This window comes from Sapajus apella, unplaced genomic scaffold, assembly GCF_009761245.1.
Source record: "Sapajus apella isolate SASKATOON/1434 unplaced genomic scaffold, GSC_monkey_1.0 scaffold44, whole genome shotgun sequence".
Taxonomy (NCBI): Eukaryota; Metazoa; Chordata; class Mammalia; order Primates; family Cebidae; genus Sapajus; species Sapajus apella.
In genome coordinates, this window is record NW_022436984.1 from 17,372,043 (window position 1) to 17,400,005 (window position 27,963).

The following is a 27,963-nucleotide window of genomic DNA, read 5'->3' on the forward strand; positions in this document are numbered from 1 at the left end:
TTTTACTTTTATGTTTTCAAAATATACCCAGGGATATAGATCCATATTCACTGTAGGTTATTTCCTAAAAGTTAGGCCAACTGGCTAAAAATGCATTATTCTAAGTGACAACTTTTCCACTTGTGCCACAGAGATAAATACTAATAAGATAAGCCATGAGGAAGTAATTATAAATATCTTTCTTGGAGGCTGGTGATGGCTAAATTTGCAGCCAGAAAAATTCAACAGAAACTTGATTATCCAGGGCACATGCCCTCAGGACCTCCTGAGGCTGTGTCACAGTAAAAAGAAAGAAAGAAAGTATATATATATATATATATATATTTTTTTTTTTTGAAAAAAAGAAACTTGATTATCCTATTGTTGAAAACTCCTGGTTCCACTTTATCTGACCTCCAAATATCTTTGATTTCCTGAAGAGTTTTATTTATTCCTTATGAAACCCAGCACATCCTCCATCACTGCAGTTTATCTGACTTTCACTGGACAAAGAATAAGTTCATTGCACTAATAAGAATGCTACTTTCTTACCTTATACTAAAGAAACTACAAAGAATACATACAGCTATTTCCCTGTTACATAAAAGAAGACTGTGGAATACATACTTTACTATCTTTCAGGACCTCCTGCAAAGGAGAATATATTGTTTTTCAAAACTGTAAAACAACTGACAATGTCTTGCACACTCAGAACACATTTCTCAATAAAGCATAAGCTTTTATATTTTTTCAGAAAAAACCTTCATCGATTAAAAACTTCAGCTATCTCTTTTAGCAATGTTCTTCATGTAAAAACTGGCATCTAATTTTTTAAACAGTAGCTAAGAATTTTTAGAAAATAAACATAGCATAGTACTTATAAAAGTTGAATATGGAAGGGTTATAATATAAAAAAGAATATTTAAAAAGGAGGACAGAAACCTTCGTTCTAATCCCAGCCTAATGACAGCTAGACATGGAAGCTAAGGCCAGTCACTGAATGTCTGTGTGGCCCTCAGTTCCTTCATTCACGTAATGTCAGCTTTCAATATGGTACCTTTAAAATCTAAATTCTGAGATTCTAAGAAAAGGTGGATTGGAGATAAAGCCCGTTTTCTACTATTTCAACTACTATAGCTATAGAAAGAAATTACCTAATTCTTTTATGTTTACTAAGTAGTAAAAATGTAGTAACCAATTCAATTGTGACGTGGTTGCAGAAAGCACATTAACATGATGAACAAACATTTCAACTGGTACCAAAAGAATGTTCATACTTGTGTAAAGGTGGACAATACTAACATGTCCAAAGAGTTTGAGAGAATGATGTAAACTTTCTGTGGTTCAAAAACACTGGGATATAGGTTACCTTGTGGAGCTTTCAGAACTGGAGGATACACAAAGAGTTAATCAAACTAGCATATTGTTTTCACAAAGATTTTTCTAAAAAGGATTTAGAGACTTTTATAGCCAGAAACAATTAGGGAATACTTGTTTCACTATTTCATTTAAACCAGAAGACAGCTGTATATTTAAAATAAAATTGCAATATGAAAGTCTGCTAAAAGCACTTTTTTTGTTGTTTGTGCATTTTGTTTGTCACCCAATGTCACACTAACAATTCTGCATCTCATTCTAAAGCACATTATACTTCGAGATAAAATCAAAAAGACCATTTTTTGTTTCCCCAAGGGGAAAGTACTTCTGTTAAAAGCATCTTTTTATGAGACTACTCTTTCTGAATTACCAATAATGCAAACCAAAGAATTAGATACTGTACTCTAAAATTTAATATTTGTTCAATTCTTATTCATATCCTATAGACATCCCATGTGTACAAGGGAAAAGTATGCTAAATGCTTAGACGTACTTAAGAACCTGAAAGACTGAACATTTCTGTCCTTCAATCAGTAGGCTGTCAGGTCATGAGCACTCATTTTGCAATAAAAGTTTTCCTGCCTTTCCTATTATTCTAAGCTCAGTTAAGAAGAAATAGATTGGCCCACAAAGAAAATGGCTACACTTTTTGTTTTCATGAACCTGATTTTATATACAACCTTATCTTTATTAAAGGTAGATAATCTGATTTCAAACACTATCTGTAAAATTAAGAACTAAAGAGTTTTTTTAAAGAACTTAAAAATAATGAACTGCTTAGAACTCCACTCATAAGTTTGAATATCAAGATCAGAGAGGAAATAAGAAATGAAATTAAGATAAAAAAATCCATCATGTTTTGTTTTTTAAAATGCTTACACATAATACTTTATTATGACTTAAAACAATTCCATTTTCTCATACTACTCAGGATGAAGTATGCTTTTCCACAGAATGCAATTAGATGTGTGTGCAAACTATCATACTGGCTCTCTGAACCATTACAAATTGGTAAAAGGCAAAATCTAACCTTGAACATTTTTTTCCTTCTGATGTCCAACTAGCAATGGCCAGAAATAGTGAGTTCTGATAGGAAAGCCTTCCTCCTTCATAGCCTTCATTAGGTCTTTTGCCAAATCTGAAAGAGAGATCGTAATATATCACAAAGCTAACTCAGCAAAAGTTCCTTAGGTTGGCTTTAACTAAAAGATTGTAGTACCAGTTTTATTGGCTAGCAAAGCACAAGAGAGGGTGAACTGCAGAGGAGAGGAGTGCATCTGGACTTCCTTTAACTTCTTACAGTAGTCTGTTAGCTTCTCCACAGGCTGTGGGAAAAAAGTCACCACATTAGCTGGATTGGCAAACATCCCACCATTTGACCTGCTGCAAATATTCTATCACTTCTGAGATGAGCAATTTAGACCCCGCATCCTCTTTCTACCCGAAAATCTTGCAACACAAGAACAAGGTTGTTATAATGTTTACAACTGGTCTAATCTCAAAAATGTTCTTATATTTTAAAGAATCTTAATTCACTGCCAACTACACTGCCTACAAAATAAAAGTAGACAGAATACCGTATTCATAGTCACACAGTGTCGTAAAAAAAAACTGCCAAAGTCACTTAAACTATCTTCCTTTGATACAGGGCACGCTAGTAGAATTTGCAACGCTGTATCTTCTAACTTTTCAGTGACTAAAAGTAAGATGAGGTTCATTGCATCTGGGAAGAAAACAAAGACATCTTTTGTTAGTAAACTGAACAATATTTTTACACTGCAACCAATTCACTGATACTAAAGACAAAGTAAGAATTGCAAACATCAAAAGGATATATCTGCCTAAACAACAATGAAACACTAGCAAATCAAATCACCCCATGTGTTCATTAACTCATGTTTTCTGGCTTCTTAAACTGACTTTAAGAGTTCTATGCTTACCTCCCGCAATGCCTATTGTTAGAAAATGTCCTTTCCATCATATAGGAATAGCAATTCAGCTTTTTATAAAAATCATATAAAGGTTTTTAAAAACTACCTGGAATATATCTTCTTTCACATGTAGCTTTTCCCAAAATTTCTGAGACATACTGAGGATACCCAGCTTTAGCGAAGCTAAAAATAATTTGCAATAAATCACGGTCCATAAGGTAAAGCTCAGACTGCTGCACCTTCTCCAGAGTCTATAGAGAATTCCAGAAATTAGAAGACCAAGTTAGAGACCAGTATTTTTTATTTAAGTATTAAAGCTAAATAAATTAAAATACCAAGATTCAAAAACGTAGGAAAAAATACCACCTAAAGGTTTAGGACTTCTTTTAAAAAACAGGAAATATTCTAATTCAACAGTAACTGTTATATATCAGCCTCAAGATACTAAACTATAGTAATTCTCCATAAATACTACTCTCTGCAAGGAAACATCTCTAAAAACAGGTATAAACTACACTTTCCCGACTCATGTAAAACATAACACAAATTTTTACAAATGATTTTAAAGTATGTCTATTTAGACGTAAGTCATACCTGCCTAACGTGGTCAATGTCACCCTTCTCAGCATATGCATTCAATAATGCAAGGTATGTGTCCAGACCAGGCTCAATTCCAGCCCCTCTCATCACTGTGAGAATGTTTTCGGCATTCTCCATATCGCTGCATGTTAATTAAAAGAAAAAAAACAGATTACTATGCTCTTGCCAAATTTAATACAGTTATTCAAACTCAAATATGTACTTATTAAAATAAAAAATGTGAAGTACCATTTGGAATTATGGCAGAAAAGAACAAATGTATATTAAACTGGTTATATGTCTCTGAAATAATAAAGATCATAAACATCTGATCGCCTCACAAAAAAATATATAATTGCACAGACACTAAATAACATATAACCTCTTACATTAAGTAGGTTATGACTCAGACTTAACTTCTGAGGTAAGAATAACATTTAGTAAATTACTCTTCAAAAATAAATATATTTTCCAGAGCAGTTACTTCAGATCAAGCCCAATTTATTTCTTTTTTGAGACAGAGTCTTACTCTGTCTCCCAGGCTGGAGTGCAATGGTGCGATCTTGGCTCACTGTAACCTCTGCCTCCTGAGTTCAAGCAATTCTGCCTCAGCCTCCCAAGTAGCTGGGATTACACTAATTTTTATATTTTTGTAGAGACAGGGTTTCACCATGTCGGCCATGCTGGTCTTGAACTCCTGACCTCCAGAGATCTGCTGGCCTCGGCCTCCCAAAATGCTGTGATTATAGGTGTGAGTCACCACACCCAGCCTCAAGTCCTTTTTCTAAAGCTTCAAAAAATAGTTAGAAGGTGTCTATAATAACATTCGATAATTTAAACCCCATTTAACAAACAAAAAAGGAGTAAAAAGACCACTTTAGCATCTCAGTCATCTATCACTTAAGAACCAAAATCTTAGGTTGAACATTACCCAGCTCTGGCATGCCCTGTAATAAGGGAATTGAATACTGCCTCTGTGATTGGAAGATCCTTAGTTTTCATAAATCCAAGAATCTTGCTGCAAAGGAAAAACAAAGATACTCATTGGAAGTGTTTGTCAAGAACACTCTTTACAACATGAATAGAATTAGGCCTTGAGTAACTTTTGTTTTTAAAATATAATAGTAATACATACTTATTTTAGAAACCACAAAGTTAAGAACTGATCCCTTTGATCCCCTTCCCACAAAACCCCACTCTATAAAGTATCAATAGCCTGAAGTACTGTTGATACAAATACTAGGAGATTTTTAAAAATCTGATTATGTGATTTGCCCTACACTACTAATTATACTTTTAAAAGCATAAAGTTTCATAAGATTCATTTAGATAAAAATGAAATTATGTATTCTAATTTTCCCTTATTTCCAAAACCTTCCATTCATAATTAATAATAAATTCTACATAAGCAGAGAAATGGTGCAACTGATTTTCTATTAGTCAGTGGGCTAAAGAGACTACTCCCAGTTTTATAAATGAACACAGCTTAAATGGCTAAGAACATTTCCCTTAGGAAACATTAAAAAAAAAAAAAAAAAAAAAAAAGCAAAGTTACTCATAGCTCAACAATTTTATACCTCTAACCCATTAAATCAAATTTTTAATTAAAACAGCAACTTTTACTTATATTTTCCCTCTTACAAGATAATTTTATATTTTATTTAAGTCATATTACCAGGTGTGCTAGATTAAAATAGTTCTGAAACAATTTCCCTCGTTAGGAAGAAGCTTTAAAACAAAAAGTAAACAGACAAATGTACAAATTCGTTCACTTAAACATGTTCATAGAGATCCATACCTGGCACCTTCAATATCTCCCATATTACAATAAGAAGCAATCAACCTCTGGTATGTCACCTGTCAATGAAACAGGCCAGTTAATTTTAAATATTTTTTTTCTGGGTAAATAAAAAAATAGTGGCTGTGAAAATAAATATTCACAATAGCAACTACCTACTCGATTTGGTTGAATGTTTGCTTCCTCCATTTTTGCCAGGAAATCAGTTTGTGAGAATTTATGTTCATTTTGAAGATAGACTTTAAGTAAAGCATTATAGTGACTCACATCATATACAGCACCTACAAATGAAATTAAAAATGAATTTTTAGAAAAGCATTGAAAATCCTATGCTTTATCATAACTGAAATCAAGTGGACCTAAATTTAACAAACAAAAAAGAGTAAAACTACCACTTTAGCATTTCACTCATCTATCTTAGCACTCAGAATTATCTATATATTCTGTCAAACAGAGCAAGTTAAGCATATAAGACAATAATTACTGAATTACTGTATAGTTACAAGTAACTGCCTATTCAGATATTAAAGGCCTTTTACTTATGAAGCACAAAATTATCTTCCTGTTAGAAAATCCCGACAATACTCCTATATTTAAAAGCGACTAAGATTTTTCTACATAAAGTAGTCTTCACATTACAGACACACTGTGACAAATGGATTGTGACTGCAGAACTTTTGCACAGTAAGACTTTGTTGGCAATTCTGCTTATTGACTAACTAGGCCACTCAAAGCTTTCATTTGAAGGATGCATTCCATTTTCAGCTGATGAACATGATCTATGGTCTGCTTTTGTTAATTATCTATATTCCAATGGCCTTTGTTTTCTTTGTATCCCTACTGTTTAGGGTCACATCAAAGAAGGTTACCAGACAGCCTTATTCTACTCAGTCATGACATCATGATCCTTATATGAATTTTGTGGTTAACATGTCTCACTACATTTTCATGAATTAAATTTCACATCTTTATTCAACTCCTGTGACCATACAGGCCTATGGTCAGTATCTGGGGTCAGACTATGAGATTCTAGACAGCAGAGGCCTGTTACAATAAATTAATACATATTTTTATCTTAACAGATATGTTCCTTTCATACTTAACTATGTTTCAGGCACTATGCTAAGTGTTCTACATACAGCGGCTCACTTAAACTTCACAACAACTTTGAGACACTTCGCATGCCCATCTTACAGACAGCTCAGCTCTGTCAACATCTCATTCTGTAATTTTGGACAAGTTACTTAAGCTAAAAGATCTCTTAATAGTAACACACTGTCATCTTTCTACGGAGGTACTAATGTTATTATTGGTGTGTAATGCTCTTTTCTGTTTTAGAATGGAACCTTTTCTGCACGTATTTCTCCCAGTTCAATGACTTACTGGCATACAGAAATTTCTAATTTTTAGAGATTCAATACTTCACTTTACTCCTTTTATACTTATAAAATGCTTTTCCATTCTGAAATTCAACATTTATCTACAGATTTTTAAACTTAAAAAAAAAAAAATCAACTTATCAAAATGTATTCTAGATGTACTCAAAACTGAAGAAAGAATCTGTCTTTATACTATAGTTTTTTTACATAGGTCCTACATGGTTTTTTGAAGGACAGTCCTAAATATTTTATTTATTTGTGGATATACTTTATTGGATTATTTTAACCATTTTCTTTTATAACTAGAAAAGGTATGGATTCTCAAACATTTAGTTAAGTCCAGTTAATTACTGTGAGCTGATCTTCTGGGATTTTATAGAATAAACAATCACAACATCTAAAAATAATAATATCTTGTATGGTTTCACATCTTATTTCATTGCATTATACATGACCATTGTTGGTTTTAGATTTTTAACACATTAAAGAAGCATCCTTTTAAACTTTAAGATTTTTTAAAATCAGGAATGAACATTAAATCTCATTGACTGATCTTTTATCAAATTTTCTGAATATGTACCATGTTACATGGCTTAAAATTGAAAAGACATAAAAAGGTAGAGTAAAACCTGTATCCAGTGTTTATCATCCTTCCAGAAATATTTTAACATTGTATACACATGCACATGTATAAACACGTTTGTTCAAAATGGTATCATACTACACATACTGGTCTACACCTTAATTTTTATTTATACTCTGGAGAACACCCCCATTGGTATACAAAGACCTTCTTCATTTCTTAAAACAGTTACATAGTAATCTATTTTATAGGCACTCCATAATTTATTTACATTATCTCCTAGATAGGAATATTTGAATTGGTTCCAATTTCTTACTGCAACAAACAAGCCACAATGAAGAATATCCTTTTGCATATGTGAGTATATCCATAAAAATGGAACTGCTTAGTCAAATGTTATGCGCATTTATAACTTTGACATACAAACCACTATTTTGTTCTTTTTCAACTTACCATACTTTTAAGTAACACTTGTTATGAAAATTTATTGTTAATGCCCCTAGATGTCACTATACCTCACCAAATAAATATGACTACTAAAAAATTATGAATCAAGTAGCCCTTTCATAAAACTGAATTACAGCATTTATGTAAAGAAACACTGTTTTGCAAAAAGAAAAAATATCTACACCTTTTATAAACATCATATATTTAAACAATCATACCCAATTCCTGAAGTTTGTCCCATATCCTATGAGCAAATTCTGTTCTCTCTTCAAGCTTTACTTCAGGCAACAGAGAACCACAGCTACGTAGTAGAAGCAAGGCCTGATTACTACCTGGGCCACCTACAGAAAAAAAGGTTAATGGATAACATTTAACACACTAGCAATATCATATAGATAAATAGCAAAATTTAAACAGAAATCTATAAATATTCAAAAATCTTCTGGCCCAAATTGAGAGTATCCATAAATTAGAAAATTCTAACCTAATGCACAATGTTACTAAGTTACAAGTCAACCTTTTAATGTTATATAATCTGCAAGGCTGTATTGAATACAAAAATACAACCAATCTAATTTATAGGCAGTACTTCCTACAATTCAAAGGCTAAACTTCTCAGTATCTTATGAAAATAGTATAAAGCAGTGTAATTAACATCCATGAATAGAAAAGTTAGGTCCATAATCAATTACAATATAGGCTTACTTCTCCCTATGTCTATAAGCTTTATCCACATATGCCTGAAAGCTGACTTTAAACAAAGCAAAAATAAACCACTTACAGTATGATTCCATTTATATGAAATGTCTAGAGTAGGCAAATCTACAGGGACAGAAAATATACTAGTTGTTGCCTAGGTCTGGAAGGGATGAGGAGTTGGGGAATTTCTTTTTGGGGTGATGAAAATGTTCCAAAATTGATTGTGGTGATGGTTGAAAGAGTAAGTCAGAGATAATGTGACACAGTCCTTTAAATGTACATAACTATAGTAATAATTGATTCTTCTTTGGTATCTCTCACCATCAGATTTTATATCTAGGCTTCTGAATGTGTCTGAAATCCATGAATGGGCTTTAGGAAGCTAGTAAATCCTCTTAAACCACAGGCAAAATTATGCATGTGTTTGCACAAGGCTTTTGGGGGTTGGGGCAGGGAGTGAAGGACCTATAGCTTCCATTAGGCATTAGTGACCCAAACAGATTTTTAGTAGCTTATTGAAAAATGAAAGGAAAATAATGGAAATCTGTCATATGTAATCATCTTACAGAAACCCGACACTCTACAACAGAAGATAAGAAAAACTACTATCTTCCAAGATAATTTATTACTAAAAGTGACTCCATAAACTTGGAAAAGCAAAAAGACAATTCCTATTTGCTGATTTGAAATAAACATCTAGGACAGATGCGGTGGCTCACGCCTATAATCCCAGCACTTTGGGAGGCCAAGGCAGGTAGATCACGAGGTCTGGAGGTCCAAACCAGCCTGGCCAACATGATAAACCCCATCTCTACCAAAAATACAAAAATTAGCTGGGTGTGGTGGCGCACACCTGAAGTCCCAGCTACTCAGGAGGCTGAGGCAGGAGAATCGCTTGAACTCAGGAGGCGGAGGTTGCAGTGAGCCCAGATCGCACCAGTGCACTCTAGCCTGGGCGACAGCAATATTCTGTCTCAAAAGAAAAAAAGCAGCATCGAAAAATGTTTTCGTTACTCCAAACTTTGCCCAGATGAGTTGACAAGATAGAAATCACAATCATAACCCATAAATGGCAATCAACAGAATATAAAAAAGAAAATTTAAAGTATCAAATAATGTACTCTGAATGAGCTTACCCTCAAACAAGTATTTATTTAGGCTGGTGCAAAAGTAATTGCAGCCATTACATTCAATGGCAAAAACTGCAATTACTTTTGCACCAACCTAATATTTAAAACTTTCTTTTTTTTTTTTTAAAGACAGAGTCTCTCTCTGTCACCCAGGCTGGGGTGCAGTGATGCAATCTTAGCTCACTGCAACCTCTGCCTCCTGGGTTCAAGTGATTCTCGTGCCTCAGCCTCCCAAGTAGCTCAGACTACAGGCACATGCCACCATGCCTGGCTAATTTTTGAATTTTGCTAGAGATGGGGTTTTACCATGTTGGCCAGGCTGGCCTCGAATTCTTGTCCTCAAGCAATCTACCTGCTTCCCAAAGTGCTGGGATTACAGGCATGAGCCACTGTGCCCAGCCAAAAATCAACTTTTTGAACAGAAAATTTTGAAATACCTGAGCTGCATGTGTTATCAAAGACTTTTTGTAGAAGCGTCTTTGGAATGCGGCCAGTTCTTCTAACAGAACTATCTAGTCTCATTAGCGCCCAATCAAATTGACTGGTAACCCTTCTGTAAGAAAAAGTGGACTCCTCTCGAATATCCTTTTCTTCGGCAGCAATGACATATAGCCTGGCTGGCCGCAGTAGTCCTCTAAAAAATGAAAATATAATAGTCAGTTGCTATCTATTTAGGTCATTTTTTGAACAAAACTTATACAATTTTAAAATTAGTCATTAAACACCGAAAATCACAGTACAATACCAAAAAACAGAGGTATGAACTAATAGGAAAGAAAGTTTTAGCTTTTGCTTTAGATAAAATCATATACACACATAAATTATATGCATAGTAAATCTCCTGAATAATTGAGAGCATCTTGATAATCTTGAATTTCAAATGAGATGGAAATATGGTGTTTTAAGTGTTTTTTAAATCTCTCTTAACCAAAACCAGGTAATGAAAGACAATGATGCAGTTTATGCTGGAATGCTCTTCTCACCTCTGTAAATAAGAAAAGAGATCTAAAATATATCCAAAATTTTTATAACTACCTTTAAGTTTTCTAGGTATAAGCTTACTATGAATTTAAAAGAAGACCAATGTCCAAGTTAAAACTATGCAGTTTTTTTTCCAAAGGATCATTTAAGCCCAAATAACTTCTAATCTGTCTAAATAAAGTTGAAATGTTTTATAGTGATAACGCTCTCAATTCTTATCTGCTGTGCAACTGTCAAAATGTTAGCTGAATTCTTTCCCAATTATTTAAAACAACTGCCACCAAAAATAAAACTAGGTTTCTAGTGTTAAACATCATTAATTGTAAGGAAGCCAGAAGGGAAAGAAAAATGATTACAAATTAGGCACAGTCTTCTTAGAATAGCACATTATGTGTTAATAAAGAGCATGCAATCTTTAAACCATTTAATATTTTAATAATGGAATCTAATATGCAAGCCAAATGCTAACATGAAATCTGAGGTATTCTAGGCACCATTTTTTTAAATAAACACAATTTGTTTTTGGATAAGCAGAGACTGACTAGGAAAAAACTAACAATTTTTTAGAGTATTTTTAGGTTTATAGAAAAATTGTGCATTAAATAGAGTTCACATATGCTTTCTTCTCTAGGCTATTCTAGTTCAGAATATAAGCTGTACCTGATTTTAAAATATCAGACAAAAAATAATTCTTACATGTGAAGGAAACCCTGTTACCAATCTGAGTTGAATTTAAAAATGCTTTTTCTGCATTTAAACATCGCTTTTAAAAAACAATTTCTAATTCTCAGAGGTTTACACATTTATTCCAAATATCTTAGTTATAGCAGCCATTATACACTAAGTATATAATTAAATACAGTATAATCACATTTTTTGGACATGTGCACATTTTCATCACAATGGTGACTTTAAAAATAAAACTGCTCCATTTCTATCCTATGTTATTAATCTGAAAAACAAGTCGAAAATTGAATGATCAAGTATGTGACATTGTACTAAAGGAAGCTATACTAGAGGTTTCACCTAAAGGTTATATAGAACACAGAGGCTGTAACTGATACTAGATTAGAAATTCTACCACTGTGATCTGGGAGAAATCATGACTCTGATCATTAGTGATTCCACCATCTAGATGGAAAATAATGGAAGAAAATCAGGGTACTGATTAAATGAAACAATGTCTTATCTTTGTAAGACCAATGATCAGCACATTGTAGATGGTTAATTGACTCAAGTTTGTTAAATGAGCTGAATTAACCTACAAACCACAGAAGATACATTCTTACACATAATATTTCTCCCTTTCTTCCAAAAGGCATTCATCTAGTTGCTGTATCAGTTGTTACTAAACCATCCCCTTCTTAATGTCTGGCAAGCAAAAAGTGACATTATTTTAAATATCCAGGACAATGTGTCAAGTTTGGAGGCGTATGCAGTAATATTGTTCAACAACAAAAGTTGATTAATAACAGAAATTTCAAAATTGTGCAGTCTAGTTGCCAAAATTTTTTTACACAATGCAAATCTGATAAATTGTTAATGAGCAAAAATTAAACTTCTGCTACAGAATGCTTTTTAAATGTAAGAGGAGACAAACTCAAAATTCAGGCAGAAAACAGATGTTTATAAACCAGCATATCATTGTGAACATCTTAGGCAAATTTTTCTCATAAACATGTCTTTAATGCAGCTGAGTCTTCCTCACGTAAGTGTGCTTGGCTTTAGTGAAGTAGAAACATGAATCTATTATAAAATAAACTGGGGGAGGAAGGATTACATATTTAACCAAGGAATTCTTCACTCTTCAGTTATATGGTCCAGAACTTATTCACTCTGTTCTGAAAATAAGAGTTTCACAGCCTGGAGTAATGGGTATGCTGTGCCAGAAAGGAAAGGACAAAACAAGTCCAGGGGTGAAGCGGGTCCCTGCAAGAACCCACTTCAGGCTTGCACAAGCTGGAGCACACTGCCTCCAAATGCTAAGGACCAAAATTGATAACCACATAAGGAGAAATTACTGTATCATTTCATCCAAGTATCATACTGGCTCCTTTACGCGTCTTAAACATCTCAGGTTCCTTCCACAGACTCTGATACCTACCACCAATATTCAGGTTACCCGTAAATGTTTTCTCATAAAATCTGGCATTTAAAGTTATTTTTCTCAGTTTTTTTTATTCTTTAATAGAAATGATCTTATAGTTGAGTGTCTATTAAAAATATATATATATATATAAGGACCCAATTATCCTACTAAGCAGGCTTCCACAGGAACCTCCTCACTTTTAAGCCTGTACCATTAAAAAAAAAATTTTTGTGTCTTTTTTTTTTGAGACAGAGTTTCACTCTGTTGCCAGGCTGGAGATGGCAGTGGCGCAATCTCGGCTCCGGGGTTCAAGCGATTCTCCTGTCTCAGCCACCCAAGTAGCTAGGACTACAGGCACACACCACTCATGCTCAGCTAATTTTTGTATTTTTAGTAGAGATGAAGTTTCACAGGTTGGCCAGGATGGTCTCGTTCTCTTAACCTCGTGATCCACCCGCCTCTGTCTCCCAGAGTGTTGGGATTACAGGTGTAAGCCACCATGCCTGACAAAAAACAAAATTTTTTAGATAAGCAGAGACTGACTAGAAAAAAATTCACAACTTTTCAGAGTATTTTTAGGTTTATAGAAAAATTGTACAGAAAGAAGAGTTCCCATATACTTTCTTCCCCCATCCAGTTTCCCCTAATAAAACATTTTGCTTTAGTGTGGTATATTTGTTACAAATGATGAACCAATGTTGATATATTAACAATCAACCAAGCTCCATAATTTACATTGGGTTCACTCTGTGTGTATACATGTTTTGGCAACCATATGACATGTATCCACTTTTACAGTATCATATAAAATAATTTTACTGCCTTAACTTAAAAAGGCCCCGTGCTCTATGTATTCATTCCTTCCATCCTCCTTCCAAACCCCTGGCAACCACTGATTTTCACCTGTCTCTAGTTTTGTCTTTTCTAGAATGTCATATGGTTGCATCACACAGCACTCTGCCTGCCATTTCAGACTGGCTTCTTTCACCTAGCAATATACATTTATGGTTCCTCCATTTCTTTTCACTGTTGAATAATGTTCTTTTGTACAGATATACATGATCTATCTACCCATTTGCTTACTGAAGGACATCCTGGTTGCTTCCAATTTTTGACAACTGTGAATAAAGCTGCTATAAGTGCTTGTATGCAGGTTTTGGTATCAACATAAATTTTGAACTCATTTGGGTAAATACCTAATGGTAAGCCTGTTTAGCTTTGTAAGAAACTACCAAACTATCTTCCATAATAGGTATACTATTTTGCATTCCTACTGGCAATAAATCAGAGTCCCTGTTGTCCTATATCCTTTCCAGCATTTGGGGTTTTCAACGTTTTGCTGGATTGTTGCCATTCTGATAGTGGTATCTCGTTGTTTTAATTTATATTTCTCTAATGACATAAGCTGTTGAACATCTTTTCATATGCTTATTTGCCATCCATGTCCTTTCTGGTGAAGTATTTTCTGCCCATTTTTATTTATTTTATTTTGAGATGGAGTCTTTCTCTGTCACCCAGGCAATGGCACAATCTCAGCTCACTGCAACCTCTGCCCCCCCAGGTTAAAGCAACTCTCGTGCCTCAGCCTCCTGAGTAGCTGGGATTACAGGCACACACCACCATGCCCAGCTAATTTTTACATTTTTAGTACAGACAGGGTTTTACCATGTTGGCCAGGCTGGTCTCAAACTCTTGACCTCAAGCGATCTGCCTACTTGGCCTCCCAAAGTGCTGCTCTTCTCCCCACTTTTTTCTGTTCTTCACTGGTATTATGAGTCAGTTTAGTGTCACTTTAGAGCTATCAGAGTTTAAAGGAAGATACAGGTAGAAGATAGAGATACAGGTAGAAGACAGAAGAGGCACTGTTAATGGCTAATGTTTATCACATGTTTAATCTGTGCTGGGTATGAGAAAATTATAACTCACAAATGAGAAAACTGAAGCAACCTGCCTAAAGTCATCACAGTAAAAGCTAATGACAGGGCCAGGGTTTGTGCTCAGACGGTTTCATTCTGAAATGAACTCAATGTAGCAGAAGGGCATTGAAGAAACTAATCTGGCTACAATGGTGGCGGGGGGTGGGGGGAGGTTCACACTGGAAAATGGTAAAAATTAAACCTAGACAGTGAGAGTGAAACTAGATAATGGAAAGTCTCCAATGGCAAATAAAAGAGGGATCTGGATTTTAAGACATACTTGTACAAAACCAGTTTTCATAATGCTGCTCTCCCAACTTATTGTGTTGCACTATAATGTAGAAAATCGGGAACTCAAATTTATCTCCTATGTTTTCCCCAATCCCTAATTTAACTATTCCACTTCAGTTTTCTTTAGCCTGTCGATACGCTGGATCATGTGGATTGATTTTCACATGCTGAACCAGCCTTGCACGGCTGGAATAAGCCCACTTGATCATGGCGCGTAATTATTTTTATGTACTGCTGGAGCCTCCTGAGTTTTAATGCATCAAAAATTAAAAAAGATAAGCCTCCTTTTAAAATGGCTGGCACTCTCTTCAAATTTCTCCATTGCAACCAACTATACCACTAATACATTGTTGCCTCAAACTCAAAATCTTAGACTAATTATTTTAGTGTGCAAACTCTCAGCCTTTATATCCCCTGTTGGGTGCTAAAATGTCTGAGGCTCTTGTTGAACTCAGAACACATGGATTTCTGCAACAAACCTTTAGCTTCTCAGGCCTCAGCCTCTCTTTATACAACCGCCAGATCAACCATCCTTGAAACCATCATTCTTCATGTCATTCTCCCTTTAAAATCCAATTATTGTTCTTTATCACATCAAATCTGTTCTTCCACTTACGAATTCAAAAAATATTTATTGAGTGCTTTCTATGTATAAGGCACTGGCTAGGATCTTCTTATCTAGTGGATAAAGCTAATAAATTAGACTTTCAAAAAATACCAATTATTGTAAATGCTATTAAGAAAAGAAACATGGGGCTAGACGTGATGGCTCACGCCTGTAATCCTAGCACTCTGGAAGGCCAAGGCAGGTAGATCACTTGAGACCAGCCTGGCCAACATAGTGAAACCCCACCTCTATTAAAAATACAAAAATTAGCTAGGCGTGGTGACAGGTGTCTGTAATCCCAGCAACTGAGAAGGCTGAGGCAGGAGAATCACTTTAACTCAGGAGGCAGAGGTTGCAGTGAGCCAAGATTGCACCACTGCACTCCAGCCTAGGAGACAGAGACTGTCTCAAAAAAAAAGAAAAAAGAAAAGAAAAGAAAGAAACAAGGAGCCAGGCGCGGTGGCTCAAGCCTGTAATCCCAGCACTTTGGGAGGCCGAGGCGGGTGGATCACAAGGTCAAGAGATCGAGACCATCCTGGTCAACATGGTGAAACCCCGTCTCTACTAAAAATACAAAAAAAAATTAGCTGGGCCTGGTGGCACGTGCCTGTGATCCCAGCTACTCAGGAGGCTGAGGCAGGAGAATTGCCTGAATCCAGGAGACGGAGGTTGCGGTGAGCCGAGATCGCACCATTGCACTCCAGCCTGGGTAACAAGAGCGAGACTCCATCTCAAAAAAAAAAAAAAAAAAAAAAAAAAAAGAAACAAGGGACCATGATAAAAGATTAACAGCAGGGTTCTACTTCAGATATGCTCAAGGAAGGTGACACTAAATTCTTTTGGCTAAGGATGAAAAGGAACAGCCACACAGATAAAAAGGGAGGAGTATTCAAAGTGGAGGTAAAACAGTCAACGGGCCAAGTAAATGGGCAACAGGTGGCATCAAGGATGAGGTTAAACAAGAATGGCTGGGCTAGATCATGAAGGATTTTGAAGGTAAGGAGTAGAGATTTTATTCCACGTATAGATTTTATTACAAGTACAGAACCCTATTGAAGGTTTTGATAGGAATGTGGTATGTTCACCCCTTGAACATATCTGAAGTAGAACCCTGCTATTAGTCTTTTATCATGGTCCCTTGTTTCTTTTTTTTTCTTTTTGAGACAGTCTCTGTCTCCTAGGCTGGAGTGCAGTGGCATGATCTTGGCTCACCACAACCTCTACATCCTGAGTTCAAGCAGGAGTTATGGCATGGATCTTCTATTTCTCTTTTGAAAAACATCAATCTAGCTGCTGTGTGAAGCAGTGAGAATTAAAATACAGATGCCATTTAGGAAGCTGGTGCATAGTCCAGGTAGGTTGTACTGAAGCTTAGACCCGACTGGGCAATGGAGGTGGAAAAGAAATACGTATCGCCAAGGCTTCCACCAGATTTAACCACAAATTCTAGGCAACAAGTCACACTAGTGCAATTTGTTAATTCTCGTTTCCATGTAATGAAAAAAAATTCACATGAAAGTATCTTAAAGAGGTTTACTTAACCCTCTGTATATCTCCTACCTGACTATATCATCAGTTTTATAGTAAACACTTGGTAAGTGCAATCTCAGAGACACAAACAGAAGGCTCCATGGCACAGCAGATATCCCAGAACTTTGGGAGGCCAAGGCGGGTGAATCACTTGAGGTCAGGAGCTCCAGACCAGCCTGGCCATCAAAGCGAAACCCCATCTCTACTAAAAACACAAAAAAATTAGCTGGACGTTGTGGTGCACACCTATTGTCCCAGCTACTTGGGAGGCCGAGGCAGGAGAATCGTTTGAACCCAGGAGGCGGAGGCTGCCACGAGCCAAGACTGTGCCTCTGCACTCCAGCCCTGGCAACAGAGCGAGACTGTCTTAAAAACAAAAACAAAAACCTGGGGGCCTGGGAGAGAGGGACGGGGGGTGGGGGCGTGGGAATGGAATGGGCTTAAGTCCTACACACTGGCCAGGGTTCAGGCTCTGCCATATATAGGATGTGGCAACTCTCTCTAAGGCTGAAATTTTGAAATCTGGCGGATAACAGTATTTACTTCACAAAAATATTCCAAAGATTATGTGAGATAATGTGGTATTTCCCAAAATATTGCACTTGGCCAGGCAAGCTGATTTTAGACAGCATTTAGACAAACATTTTCCATCTCAGTAGTTATATTTTATTTTAATAAAAATATCATATCGGGCCGGGCGCGGTGGCTCAAGCCTGTAATCCCAGCACTTTGGGAGGCCGAGGCGGGCGGATCACGGGGTCAAGAAATCGAGACCATCCTGGTCAACGTGGTGAAACCCCGTCTCTACTAAAAATACAAAAAATTAGCTGGCCATGGTGGTGCGTGCCTGTAATCCCAGCTACTCAGGAGGCTGAGGCAGGAGAATTGCCTGAACCCAGGAGGCGGAGGTTGCGGTGAGCCGAGATCGCGCCATTGCACTCCAGCCTGGGTAACAAGAGCCAAACAACCATTCAAAAAAAAAAAAAAAAAAAAAAAAATATATATATATATATATATATCATATCGAGCTTTTTATTTTCCTAACATTTTTTGCTTAAGACAAAATTAAGTTATAAAAATGTCAGTTTAAATCTAAAACCAATGTAAAGAAAGATATTAAATATAAATAATAGTTCAGGAAGTACTCAAATTTGACAAAAAATCTGAAGGCAGTACACAAATGCCCAAAGTTTGGGCAACACTGAGAAAGTGTACATAAAGGATTTGCCAAAGTAAGCTTAACAAATATTAACTAAGTATTTACTGCCACTTTTCCTTCTCTTTTAACCATATTAGCAAAAAGCATAGGACTTGTTTTAAAAGGCCTGTTCAATTCTAAGCTGTGATACTTAATAGCTAGCTATGTGACTCTGGGAAGGCGCTTGGTCTTTCTAAGCATCAATTTCAACTGAAAAAACATATATATGTAAGACTTCTAACAAAGCACTGCTAAATAAATAATGGCTGTCTTATTATAGAATGTGCTCAATAAATGCCTCAGAGTTTTTAAAATATCTATATATCTTTCCTTTTTTTTTTTGAGACAGGGATCAGTCTCATTCTGTCATCTGGGCTGGTGTGCAGTGGTACAATCACCGCTCACTGCAGCTTTGAACTCCTGGGCTCAAGCAATCCTCCCACCTCAGCCTAAGCTCTCAAGTAGCTAGGACTAAAGTGGATACCACCACGACTGGCTAATTTCTTTCTTTCTTTTTTTTTTTTTTGGTAGAGCTAGGGGTCTCACTATGTTGCCAGGGATGGTCTCAAACTCCTAGTTTCAAGTGATCCTCCTGCCTAAGACTCTCAAAGTGCTGAGATTACTGGACTTGGCCTTAAAAAAATCTTTTATAAAGCTAAGTCGCAATGAACTTTCTCCCTTTAAGAACTCAATTCTCCAAAAGGTTTTGGCAAATTCAGCTGCCCTAGGTTTATGCTTCATGGTAAATAACAGAATTTTAGACTGAAAAAACTTCTAGCCACCCTTCTAAACTTGGTAACAGCCTCCTGGCCTGAAATACCAACCCATTTCTTTCCACCTATCCAGATTTTCCTTATATCTCAGGCTACTCCAGTCAAAAGGGATGTCTCCTTTGTCTCATCTATAGTATGAAGTGATGCAGAGTCAGTTAACCAGATTGGGACCTATGATATGACATGGAGAAAGGCACTCTTCAGAATCTATGAAGATCCCTTCCAGATACATTCTGAGATCTTACGTGTTTACTTACCTGTGCAAATCTTTAAATCCCAAGTGTATAATATATCATGTACTGCCTTTTAAAAAATGTTTCTGTCCATAAGTAATCCCTCCACCATCTAAAACACAACCGTCCGGACCTCATTCTGCACCCAGTGGAAACTACCATAGTGCTTAACTGTAAACAGGAAAATGACAAGATCAAATATGCAATATGTAAAACACTTGTAACATATGTTACAACATATGTCAAACATTTCAGAAATGGGAATCATAGTATCTGGAGTTGAATCCCAACTTGAGGTCCTGAATAAACTATCCTTCTAAGCCTGTTTCCTAATTTGTAATAGACCATGGAAGTTGAAACGTTTGCATGACGTATGTTTACAAACACACTTTGAAAATAATAAAAAGAGCTACTTATTCTAAAGGTACCATTGTTTACCCTCATCTCCAAATCTGCTCTTCTTAATTCTGCTAACACCAATTTTCTGTTCTCTTTCTTTCAGGAAAATAATCTTTTCTTCAGTTCTGCACTACCTCGTTGAAGCCCTATTACCCCTAATTTGCAATACCAATGTTGTTCCATCCCCACGTTCCATTTCTCCTATAATCTACCTAAGCTTTGTCAAAATCTGTACCTAAAATCCTCCACTGGCTTCCAGTCACCAACTAACCGACCTTCTAACCAATCTTGGTAGCTTCAAGAAATCAATTGGCCTTCGCAGTATCAACTTCCACCACACCCCACACAGCCACACGGGATAAATGGCCCCAAGTCTCTTCACGCTCTTCTCTATTTTTGAAACATTATGAATACCCATTACCATGTGTTCTCTAAAACTCAAATGTCCCCTGCCACAAAACAAATGTGACTGCTCTTCTCTTTGAAATACCACAATATTACATTCTTTTACGGACAGCACATGTCTAATAGCTGTACATGTGCCTGTCTAGCCTTGTGATTCATAAATCTATACTCTATATACTGCAGAGAAGCTGAATCTTACAGATTTCACAACTCCAAAGGACCCATCCAGCTCTTCTGTTTTTTTAATTGAGATGGAGTCTTGCTCCATAGTCCAGGCTGGAGTGCGATGATGTAATCTTGGCTCACTGCAACCTCTGGCTCACTGCAACCTCCGCCTCCCAGGTTCGAGCGATTCTTCTGCCTCAGCCTTCCAAGTAGCTGGGATTACAGACATGTGCCACCATGCCTGGCTAATTTACACACACACACACACACACACACACACATACATATATATACTTTTTTTTTCTTTTAAGTAGAGACAGGGTTTCACCATGTTGGCTAGGCTGGTCTCAAACTCCTGACCTCAAGTGATCCACCCACCTCAGCTTCCCAAAGTACTGGGATTACAGGCGTGAGCCACAGTGCCTGGCTGGACCCATCAGATTCTTAACATTTGAAGAAGATTTTTGTAAAGTGAGAGTTTTCTAAAAGTTTTCTTCCAACTTTAGAAATAAAAAAAATCACACTATCCCATCGAAGAACAACATGTGATTTTCACCTTTAGGCCAATCATTAGTCTAGCTCTACTTCCAAACAAATTTAGTTCAAAGCTTATCTGTCCTCTGAAGTACACAAGTATTATGCTAAAAACTATCCCACAAAGAATATTAGAAGCCCTGATCAAGAAATGCAAGGAAAATACATGTGAGAAAGCAAGAGTATTTATCTCCTCACAGAGAATAGAGTAAGAGCTGGTTGGTTTTGTTTGTTTGTTTTTTGCAGAAAGTGAACTTATTTAGGTAGAGAAAGAGAAAAAAAAGGAGAAGAGAGAACTTCCACACAAGAGAGAGACAGTATGTGGAAGCGGATCCAAACATGGAATCCCAAGCTGGTTTTTAAGAAAGCAACTATTTGAAAAAAATAAAGTACTGAAATGTGAAAATGAAGAGCAAAACTACAGAATACAAAGGAAAAGTGTATACTTCTTGGTGCTACAATTTTGAAAACAGATTACCAATGTCTAATAATTTCACTAATACTCATTTGTCCTCTGTTAGGACCCTGCTGGAAATCAAGCTCAGGGTGAATTCGTGTAGACACACTACACGGCGTGAATGGCTTAAGTATCCCTTCAATCACCTGCAGTTTACCATATTCCTTCTTCAATGTCTAAGATTTTCATTGATTAACTCAACAAGGATTTGACACCTGCTATATGCCACAAAGGTAAACACTAGGGAAAGCAAAAAGAGTAAGACACAGTATCTGCCTTCAAGGAACTTAGAGAGAGCTCCAGAGAGATGGTGAGTACACTTGTTAATACTGTTAATGGGTGCTTTTGTGATACAAGGTCTAAGAGGAGGCACAAGAAAGCAGACAAATGGGAGAAGCAGTCAAGTAAGGTTCAACAGAGATGGGGGACTCCTGACTAGAGGGAAGGGGAGAACATCCCAAGAGTCAACATCACACTCAAAGGCAAGTAAATAAATATACAACATGGCCCATCAAAGCCTTGCAGATCCATGGACAGGCACTAGACCTACAAAATCAGAATCTGCATTTTAATGAGAGCCCCAGGCAATCATGCTCACTAGAGTTTGAGTCGCCCTGCTGTAGAGCACTTCAAAGTAGTCGGGTATGGCTAGAATACAGGATGTCATGGTAGGGAACTCACAAGAGGTGAGGCTCCAGAGGCAACTCCAGCTCATAAAGCACCTGTGCTAAAGAGTCTAGATCTCATTCTGGACCCAACGGGAGCCACCACAATGCTGAAGTGTAAGTAGGAAAATGACGAATTGCCAGGGAGACTAGGGAATGATGATGAGGTTGCAGGAAAAGGGGTGCATTCCAAATAAAGCACATCTAACAGAGCTTAATCGTTTGTGCAATCAATAAATGGGAGGTGAAGGGAGTAAGAGATGAATGGGAAAGCAAACATGTAGATACCCCAGGATCTTTCTGGAAGGCAGGTAGGAACAGCAACATTCACAAAAACAGAGAGGGAACACAAGAGGAACAGATGTGAGAAGACAAGAGTCCAATTTGAGATGTGTTGGCTTTGAAGTACCTATAGCTTAAGCAGTGGATGTGTCTAGTAGACGGTCCATATCTGGAAGAAACATCATCAGACAGGCAAGTAATGCCCTAAAAAACAGAAAAGGTCACAAAACAGAATGAAAATATTGAGAAAACACAGAAGGACCACAAAACTACCAAGAACATCAGCATTTAACAGGCAAACAAGAAAGAGGAATGAAGCCAATGAGACAAATCCTAAAGAGAAGAGAATCTAGAAAAATGGTGTCCTCGATACCAAGAAAAGGGTCTCATGACAAGGAAAATGGCAGACAGAGTAACATGCCAGAAGTCAAGGCTTAAAAAGTGGATTTGGTAATTAAGAGTTCCTTTGAAAAACTTAAAAAACATACGTCTTACACATACATTAATCATTAGAAGGATAGCTATCAATGAATGGCTCTCTGGTTGATAGAATTAAGGGCGATTTTTAGTTTATTGTTCCCCCCCAGGTTTTGCAACTGTTCCTCGAGGCACTTTGAGGAATAATTTTTGCAACGTTCCTCAAGGCACTTTTGAAATATTATTTCAAAATTATTTGAAATAATATTTCAAAAGTACAATTAAAAAATCAATAAATAAGATAACTGTGTAACTGCAGTAGTAAGAAAGTGAATGAAAAGTGAGAAAATCAAAGAGACTGAGAAGTATGGACAGAGAAGAGAGACTGAGAAGCTTCTAGAGTAAACAGAATTTCAGGAAAGTTTCCACGTTTCAGGTGGGCAAGATCTGGGCATGCTTACAGGCTGTGGGGTAGGAGACTATACAGAGTGTTCAAGTCCAGGAGAAAGAGGAAAAAATTACTTCTTTATTGCCTGCTATCACCTGAGAACACAGTGGTGAACAAGACAAACTCCTGCTCTCATATAGCTTACTTTCAACGAAGGAAAAGAAAAAAAAAAAAAAAACAGAGAAATAAGTAATGATATAGACAAGTGAGGTGTGCCACGAATAAATCTACAATACAAAGGGCATGTTTTGGACTGAGTGTTGAGGTAAAGCTTCCCTGAAGAGACATTTGAGATCTGAATGACAAGAAACCAACTTTACAAAGATAAGTGGGAAATGCCTTTACAGATAATGAAACTGAGAAACAGGCAGGTTAGTAAAATGTCTGAGATTATGCAGCAAGGAAACAGAACCTAGGTCTGATGAACACCTAGACCAATATACCCTTTCTACTGTGTTCTCGCTTTATTCAGTTCTCCTCAAATCCAACAGTGAAGATAAAAGAGAATGTGGACCTTCCCCTGGCCTCACAGGAATACTAAGGACTAGAAAAGAAGAGTAATGGGCACAACTTTCTCAAAAGAAACTCTGAAAGCCAAGAGATGTATGTAGGTCTGTGCTCAGAGAGATGACTTCTGAAAGTTAACTGTTCAAGCCTAGTAAGAAAACATAGGCAGGCTCCAAATTACAAGTAGGCTACATTCTAAAGATTCTAACTACATTATTGAGAATTCATAAATCATTTTCTCCACGTAATTTTATGGTGAAATTAGGTGTTCAGGCTGGTCCATGAAGGTCCACATAACCCGAGTTGTTATGACTACTGCAGTAACCAACAAAACATTTACTACCCATCAGGCCCTACTAAGTGCTTAATACAGATAATTCTGCAATATTCCTAACACTGTTACTACTCCCATCTTATAGCTAAGGAAACTGAGGCCTGGAGATGTTAAGTAGCTTGTTTAATGGCATAATGATGATAAATTGAGGATAAAATGCAGATAAATCTGAAGTAGGCTGCAGTCCAGGCCCTGCCTACCCCAGGTCCCTGGCTCTCAGTCCTTATGCTGCTCTCAAAGTACATTAATGTCTAAGCATCAGTCTTTCAAAATCGTCTTTTCTCCAATGCTAAAACCTCAGCACCTATCTCCTCTTCTGTGGTGGTCAGAATATAATAACCAAATCAACACTTTCATCAACTTTTCTTATCCCCTCCACTACAGAAGTCTATACCAAACCTATCTGATAAACCTCAAACCATGAGAGCATGTATTCGCACATCTTACACCCACTGAGAGTTTAACTTGCCTTTGCATCCCCAGATTCCAACAGTGCCCTGCACGTGCTCATTCACTCATTCAAAGACACTTACAGGATGGGCACGGTGGCTCACATCTGTAATTGCAGCACTTTGGGAGGCTGAGGCAGGAGGATGACTTGAGGTCAGGAGTTTGAGACCAGCATGGCCAACATGGTGAAACCCAGTCTCTATTAAAAGTACAAAAATTAGCCAGCATGGTGGTGCGCAGCTACTTGGGAGGCTGAGGCAGGAGAATCCCTTGAACCCAGGAGGCAGAGGTTGCAGTGAGCCAACATCGCGCCATTGCACTCCAGCCTGGGCAACAGAGCGAGATTCCGTCTCAAAGCAAATAAAGACACAAATCCTACCATGACAGTTCCCAACTAGTCCAACACCTTCATAAATACTGAAGGATAACTCCATCAAAGAAAACGCAGGCAAAGGCCCAAACTGATCATAACCAAACGTCCAGCTTTAAGCCATCCATAGCTCACCCAAACTCCTAACCTACTCACCGCCGCCCCCTCTCTCGCAAGAAAGTAAGTCTATCAATACCTAAATGCTAGGTGGTTAATGATCACCAACAGTGACCCCACCTAGTACACCACCAAAGCAGGCCAAGGGTAAGGAGATGACCACAAGAAGACTCCCCAAAGCAGTCTTCAAACTCCCCCTCATTTTCGTCGGCCGTGGGTACCCCGAGGACAGTTAAGACCCAGGCTGAAGTGGCGAGGGCAGAATTCAAGCCGGAAGCAAGCCATGCCAGCAGCCATGACCTTCTGAAGGCGCTTAACCCTGTCACCAGAAAACACCTGATGGGGAGTGTGGTGCGAATCCCGGGGAGGCTCGGTCCTGGGGTGGCGAGAAGGGTCGTGAGCACAGGCAGGACCCGGTCCCTGCCAGCGCCCATGACCCCAGGGTACCCCTGCGCCTTAGCCTGGCTGGAGGAAGGACCAGTGCACTCACCCGGCCACGGGCTTGGCGCGAGCGGCTGGCAGATAGGAGCCGACGTGGGGCCTGCCCGGTCCGCCGGCAAGGAGGCGCAGGGAGAGCGTGAGGCGCGGGGCCGCCCCGGCACGCAGCAGCCAGCGCGCGGGTCTCAGCAAGGCTGCCATGGCTCTATCGTCCCCACAGTGGGAAGCACGTTCCGCCAGAAGGACAGGAGGAGCATGTGACAGCGAGGTCGCCCGGCGCGGCAGAGACCAACCGCCGGGTGCGCCAGATGTGGGGGGAGCCAGGGATCATTTTAGGTTGGAAGATGGAAAACTGCACTTCTCGGAGAAGACGAGAGCCCACATAGTAGTCACATGAACGATGTTGCTTGTTTCATTATCTAAGCCTTTCTCTTCCGCCTTCCATCTCCGATCTGGTCATCGTGTTCATTCGCCTCACCCCTGTACTCCTCTGTTGGTAGAGTCGAAAGAGGTCAACTCCTCCCAGATTGGCGCAGAGGCTTACGGGAGGCCAACTAGTACAAACACCGAGAAACGAGAACGCTCGAGAAGAGCCGACTATGGCGTTCCCAGGGTGTGGGACTATTTCCCCACCCCCGATTGCAGATGTTGCAGCTGACGTTCAGCGCTAACGCGATCTCGGATAGGAACGGGTCTTCGCTCTCAGAAACGCGGGCCAGAGAAACCGTGGAGGACCTTTGCTCCTTGCCGTTTCCCTCCCAGATTCAACATGATAGGATTTGGATTACTGGGGCCTGGGAACAGCGTAAAGGAATGTGCGGGTCCCCACCCTAAGCGCATACGCAGGGCCTCGCTTTAATAAATAAATGAATCTACCAAAAGTCCTATAGTTTTCAAGCTAGACATGAAGTCACTCTCTTCGCCATCCCTCCACCCCTGCTGCGCCTCTCTCTTAGGTAAATGCCCACATACGTATAAGACGTAAAAGAACAATGTAATTAAGAGTCTGCAGTCAAATCTGGGGAGAAAACAGGCAAGTTAAACACGTCGCTGCTTTCACAGGGCTTACGGACTAGATCGGCTCCCTCTGCACACGTGGGAAACCAAGAACAGCTTCCCACTCCCTCTCTACCTGCCTGTCCCCTAACCATCACCAGGCGAACGCGCGAGTATTTCCTCTGGAAGCCCTGCCGCGGTCATTTCCCTGTGACTGTTTATCCCACTGGACCACGAACTCCTTATCATACAGGATCTCTTATTGTAGGTCATACACCTACCCAGTGCCAGACACACAGTAGTTCGCATTAAATATGTGCTTATAATGTGTATTTTGAGATGACCTAGCTCCTCCCCTTTTAGAGATGAGGGAATGAAGACACCCCCTCCAAGCCCCCTCAAAAAACAAGGTGAAATGATTGACTCTGGGTTATATTACTGAGCATATATAAATTATGCTTGTATAAGTTATTATATACAAGTATATAAGTTATTCACTATTTAACATGTATTTGTTAAACACATATCCAGTGCCACGCACTATTTGAAATCCTGGATATACAGCAGAGAACAAAACAAACAAATCCTAGATTCTAATTAAGCTCTTTAAAGTTTAATTTAGGGAGACAAAAAAGAACTGTGACGTAAAATACATCAGGATAAAGGATTGAGAGTGTCATGTAGGGAGTTTGTTTTGAGACAGGGTCTCTCTCTGTTGCCCAGGCTGGAGTGCAGGGCACAATCTCTGCTCATTGAAGCCTCGACCCCCAGGCTCAAGCAATCCTCCCACCTCAGCCTCCTGAGTAGCGGGACTACAGACCCAAGCCACCGCTCCTGGCTAATTGTTTTTATTTTTAGTGGAGATGAGGTTTTACCATGTTGCCCAGGCTAGTTTCCGACTAGTGGGCTCAAGTGATCTGCCTACCTCTGACTCTCAAAGTGCTGGGATTACAGGGATGAGCCACCACACCCAGAGAGTTGATATTTTAAATAGGGAAAAAATTAAATTGAAATCTGAAGGAAGGAAAGGAGGAAGCCAGGAGAATTTTCTGGAAGGAGAAAAAGAAACAGAGTGCTCCAGGCTTAGAGAACAGCAAACACCAAAACCCTGAGACAATAACAGGTGTGGCCCATTCAGAGGACTCTAAAGAGGAAGTCTGTGTGGATGAGAGAAAGGAGCAGGGAATAGAGAGGGGCCTAGAGGTCAGAGAGGTAGCTGTAGGCCGTATTATCAAGCAGGGTGTTGCAGGTGGCTGTGAGGACTGATTTTAATTTAGAATGAGATGAGAAACCACTGGATAGTTTGGTGTGTTGCTGTGGTATGAATTCATTTGCATTTTTTTTCTTTTTTTTTTTTTTTTTTTTTTTTTTTAGTAACCGGTTTTGTGTTTTTTGCCGCGCTGGGGAGTCAGGGGGCACGCCTCGCCCAACCCCACCCCCCCCCCCCCGGGTCCCGCCA

At 38.3% G+C, this 27,963-nt stretch overlaps 1 protein-coding gene across 1 annotated transcript in view; it reads right to left on the minus strand.

Moving 5' to 3' along the window:
- Positions 1 to 25,762, minus strand: part of LRPPRC (leucine rich pentatricopeptide repeat containing) — a 112,780-nt gene extending 87,018 nt beyond the window's left edge. Inside the window, exons 1-11 of the mRNA XM_032239444.1 lie at positions 25,561 to 25,762; positions 10,340 to 10,536; positions 8,292 to 8,414; positions 5,824 to 5,945; positions 5,665 to 5,723; positions 4,798 to 4,884; positions 3,882 to 4,008; positions 3,394 to 3,538; positions 2,934 to 3,079; positions 2,576 to 2,681; positions 2,387 to 2,494 (exon numbers count right to left, since the gene is read on the minus strand). Coding sequence (XP_032095335.1) covers positions 2,387 to 2,494; positions 2,576 to 2,681; positions 2,934 to 3,079; positions 3,394 to 3,538; positions 3,882 to 4,008; positions 4,798 to 4,884; positions 5,665 to 5,723; positions 5,824 to 5,945; positions 8,292 to 8,414; positions 10,340 to 10,536; positions 25,561 to 25,709 — 1,369 coding nt within the window. The 5' untranslated portion in view covers positions 25,710 to 25,762. The remainder of the gene's footprint in view (positions 1 to 2,386; positions 2,495 to 2,575; positions 2,682 to 2,933; positions 3,080 to 3,393; positions 3,539 to 3,881; positions 4,009 to 4,797; positions 4,885 to 5,664; positions 5,724 to 5,823; positions 5,946 to 8,291; positions 8,415 to 10,339; positions 10,537 to 25,560) is intronic.
- Between the last annotated feature and the right edge of the window lie 2,201 nt (positions 25,763 to 27,963).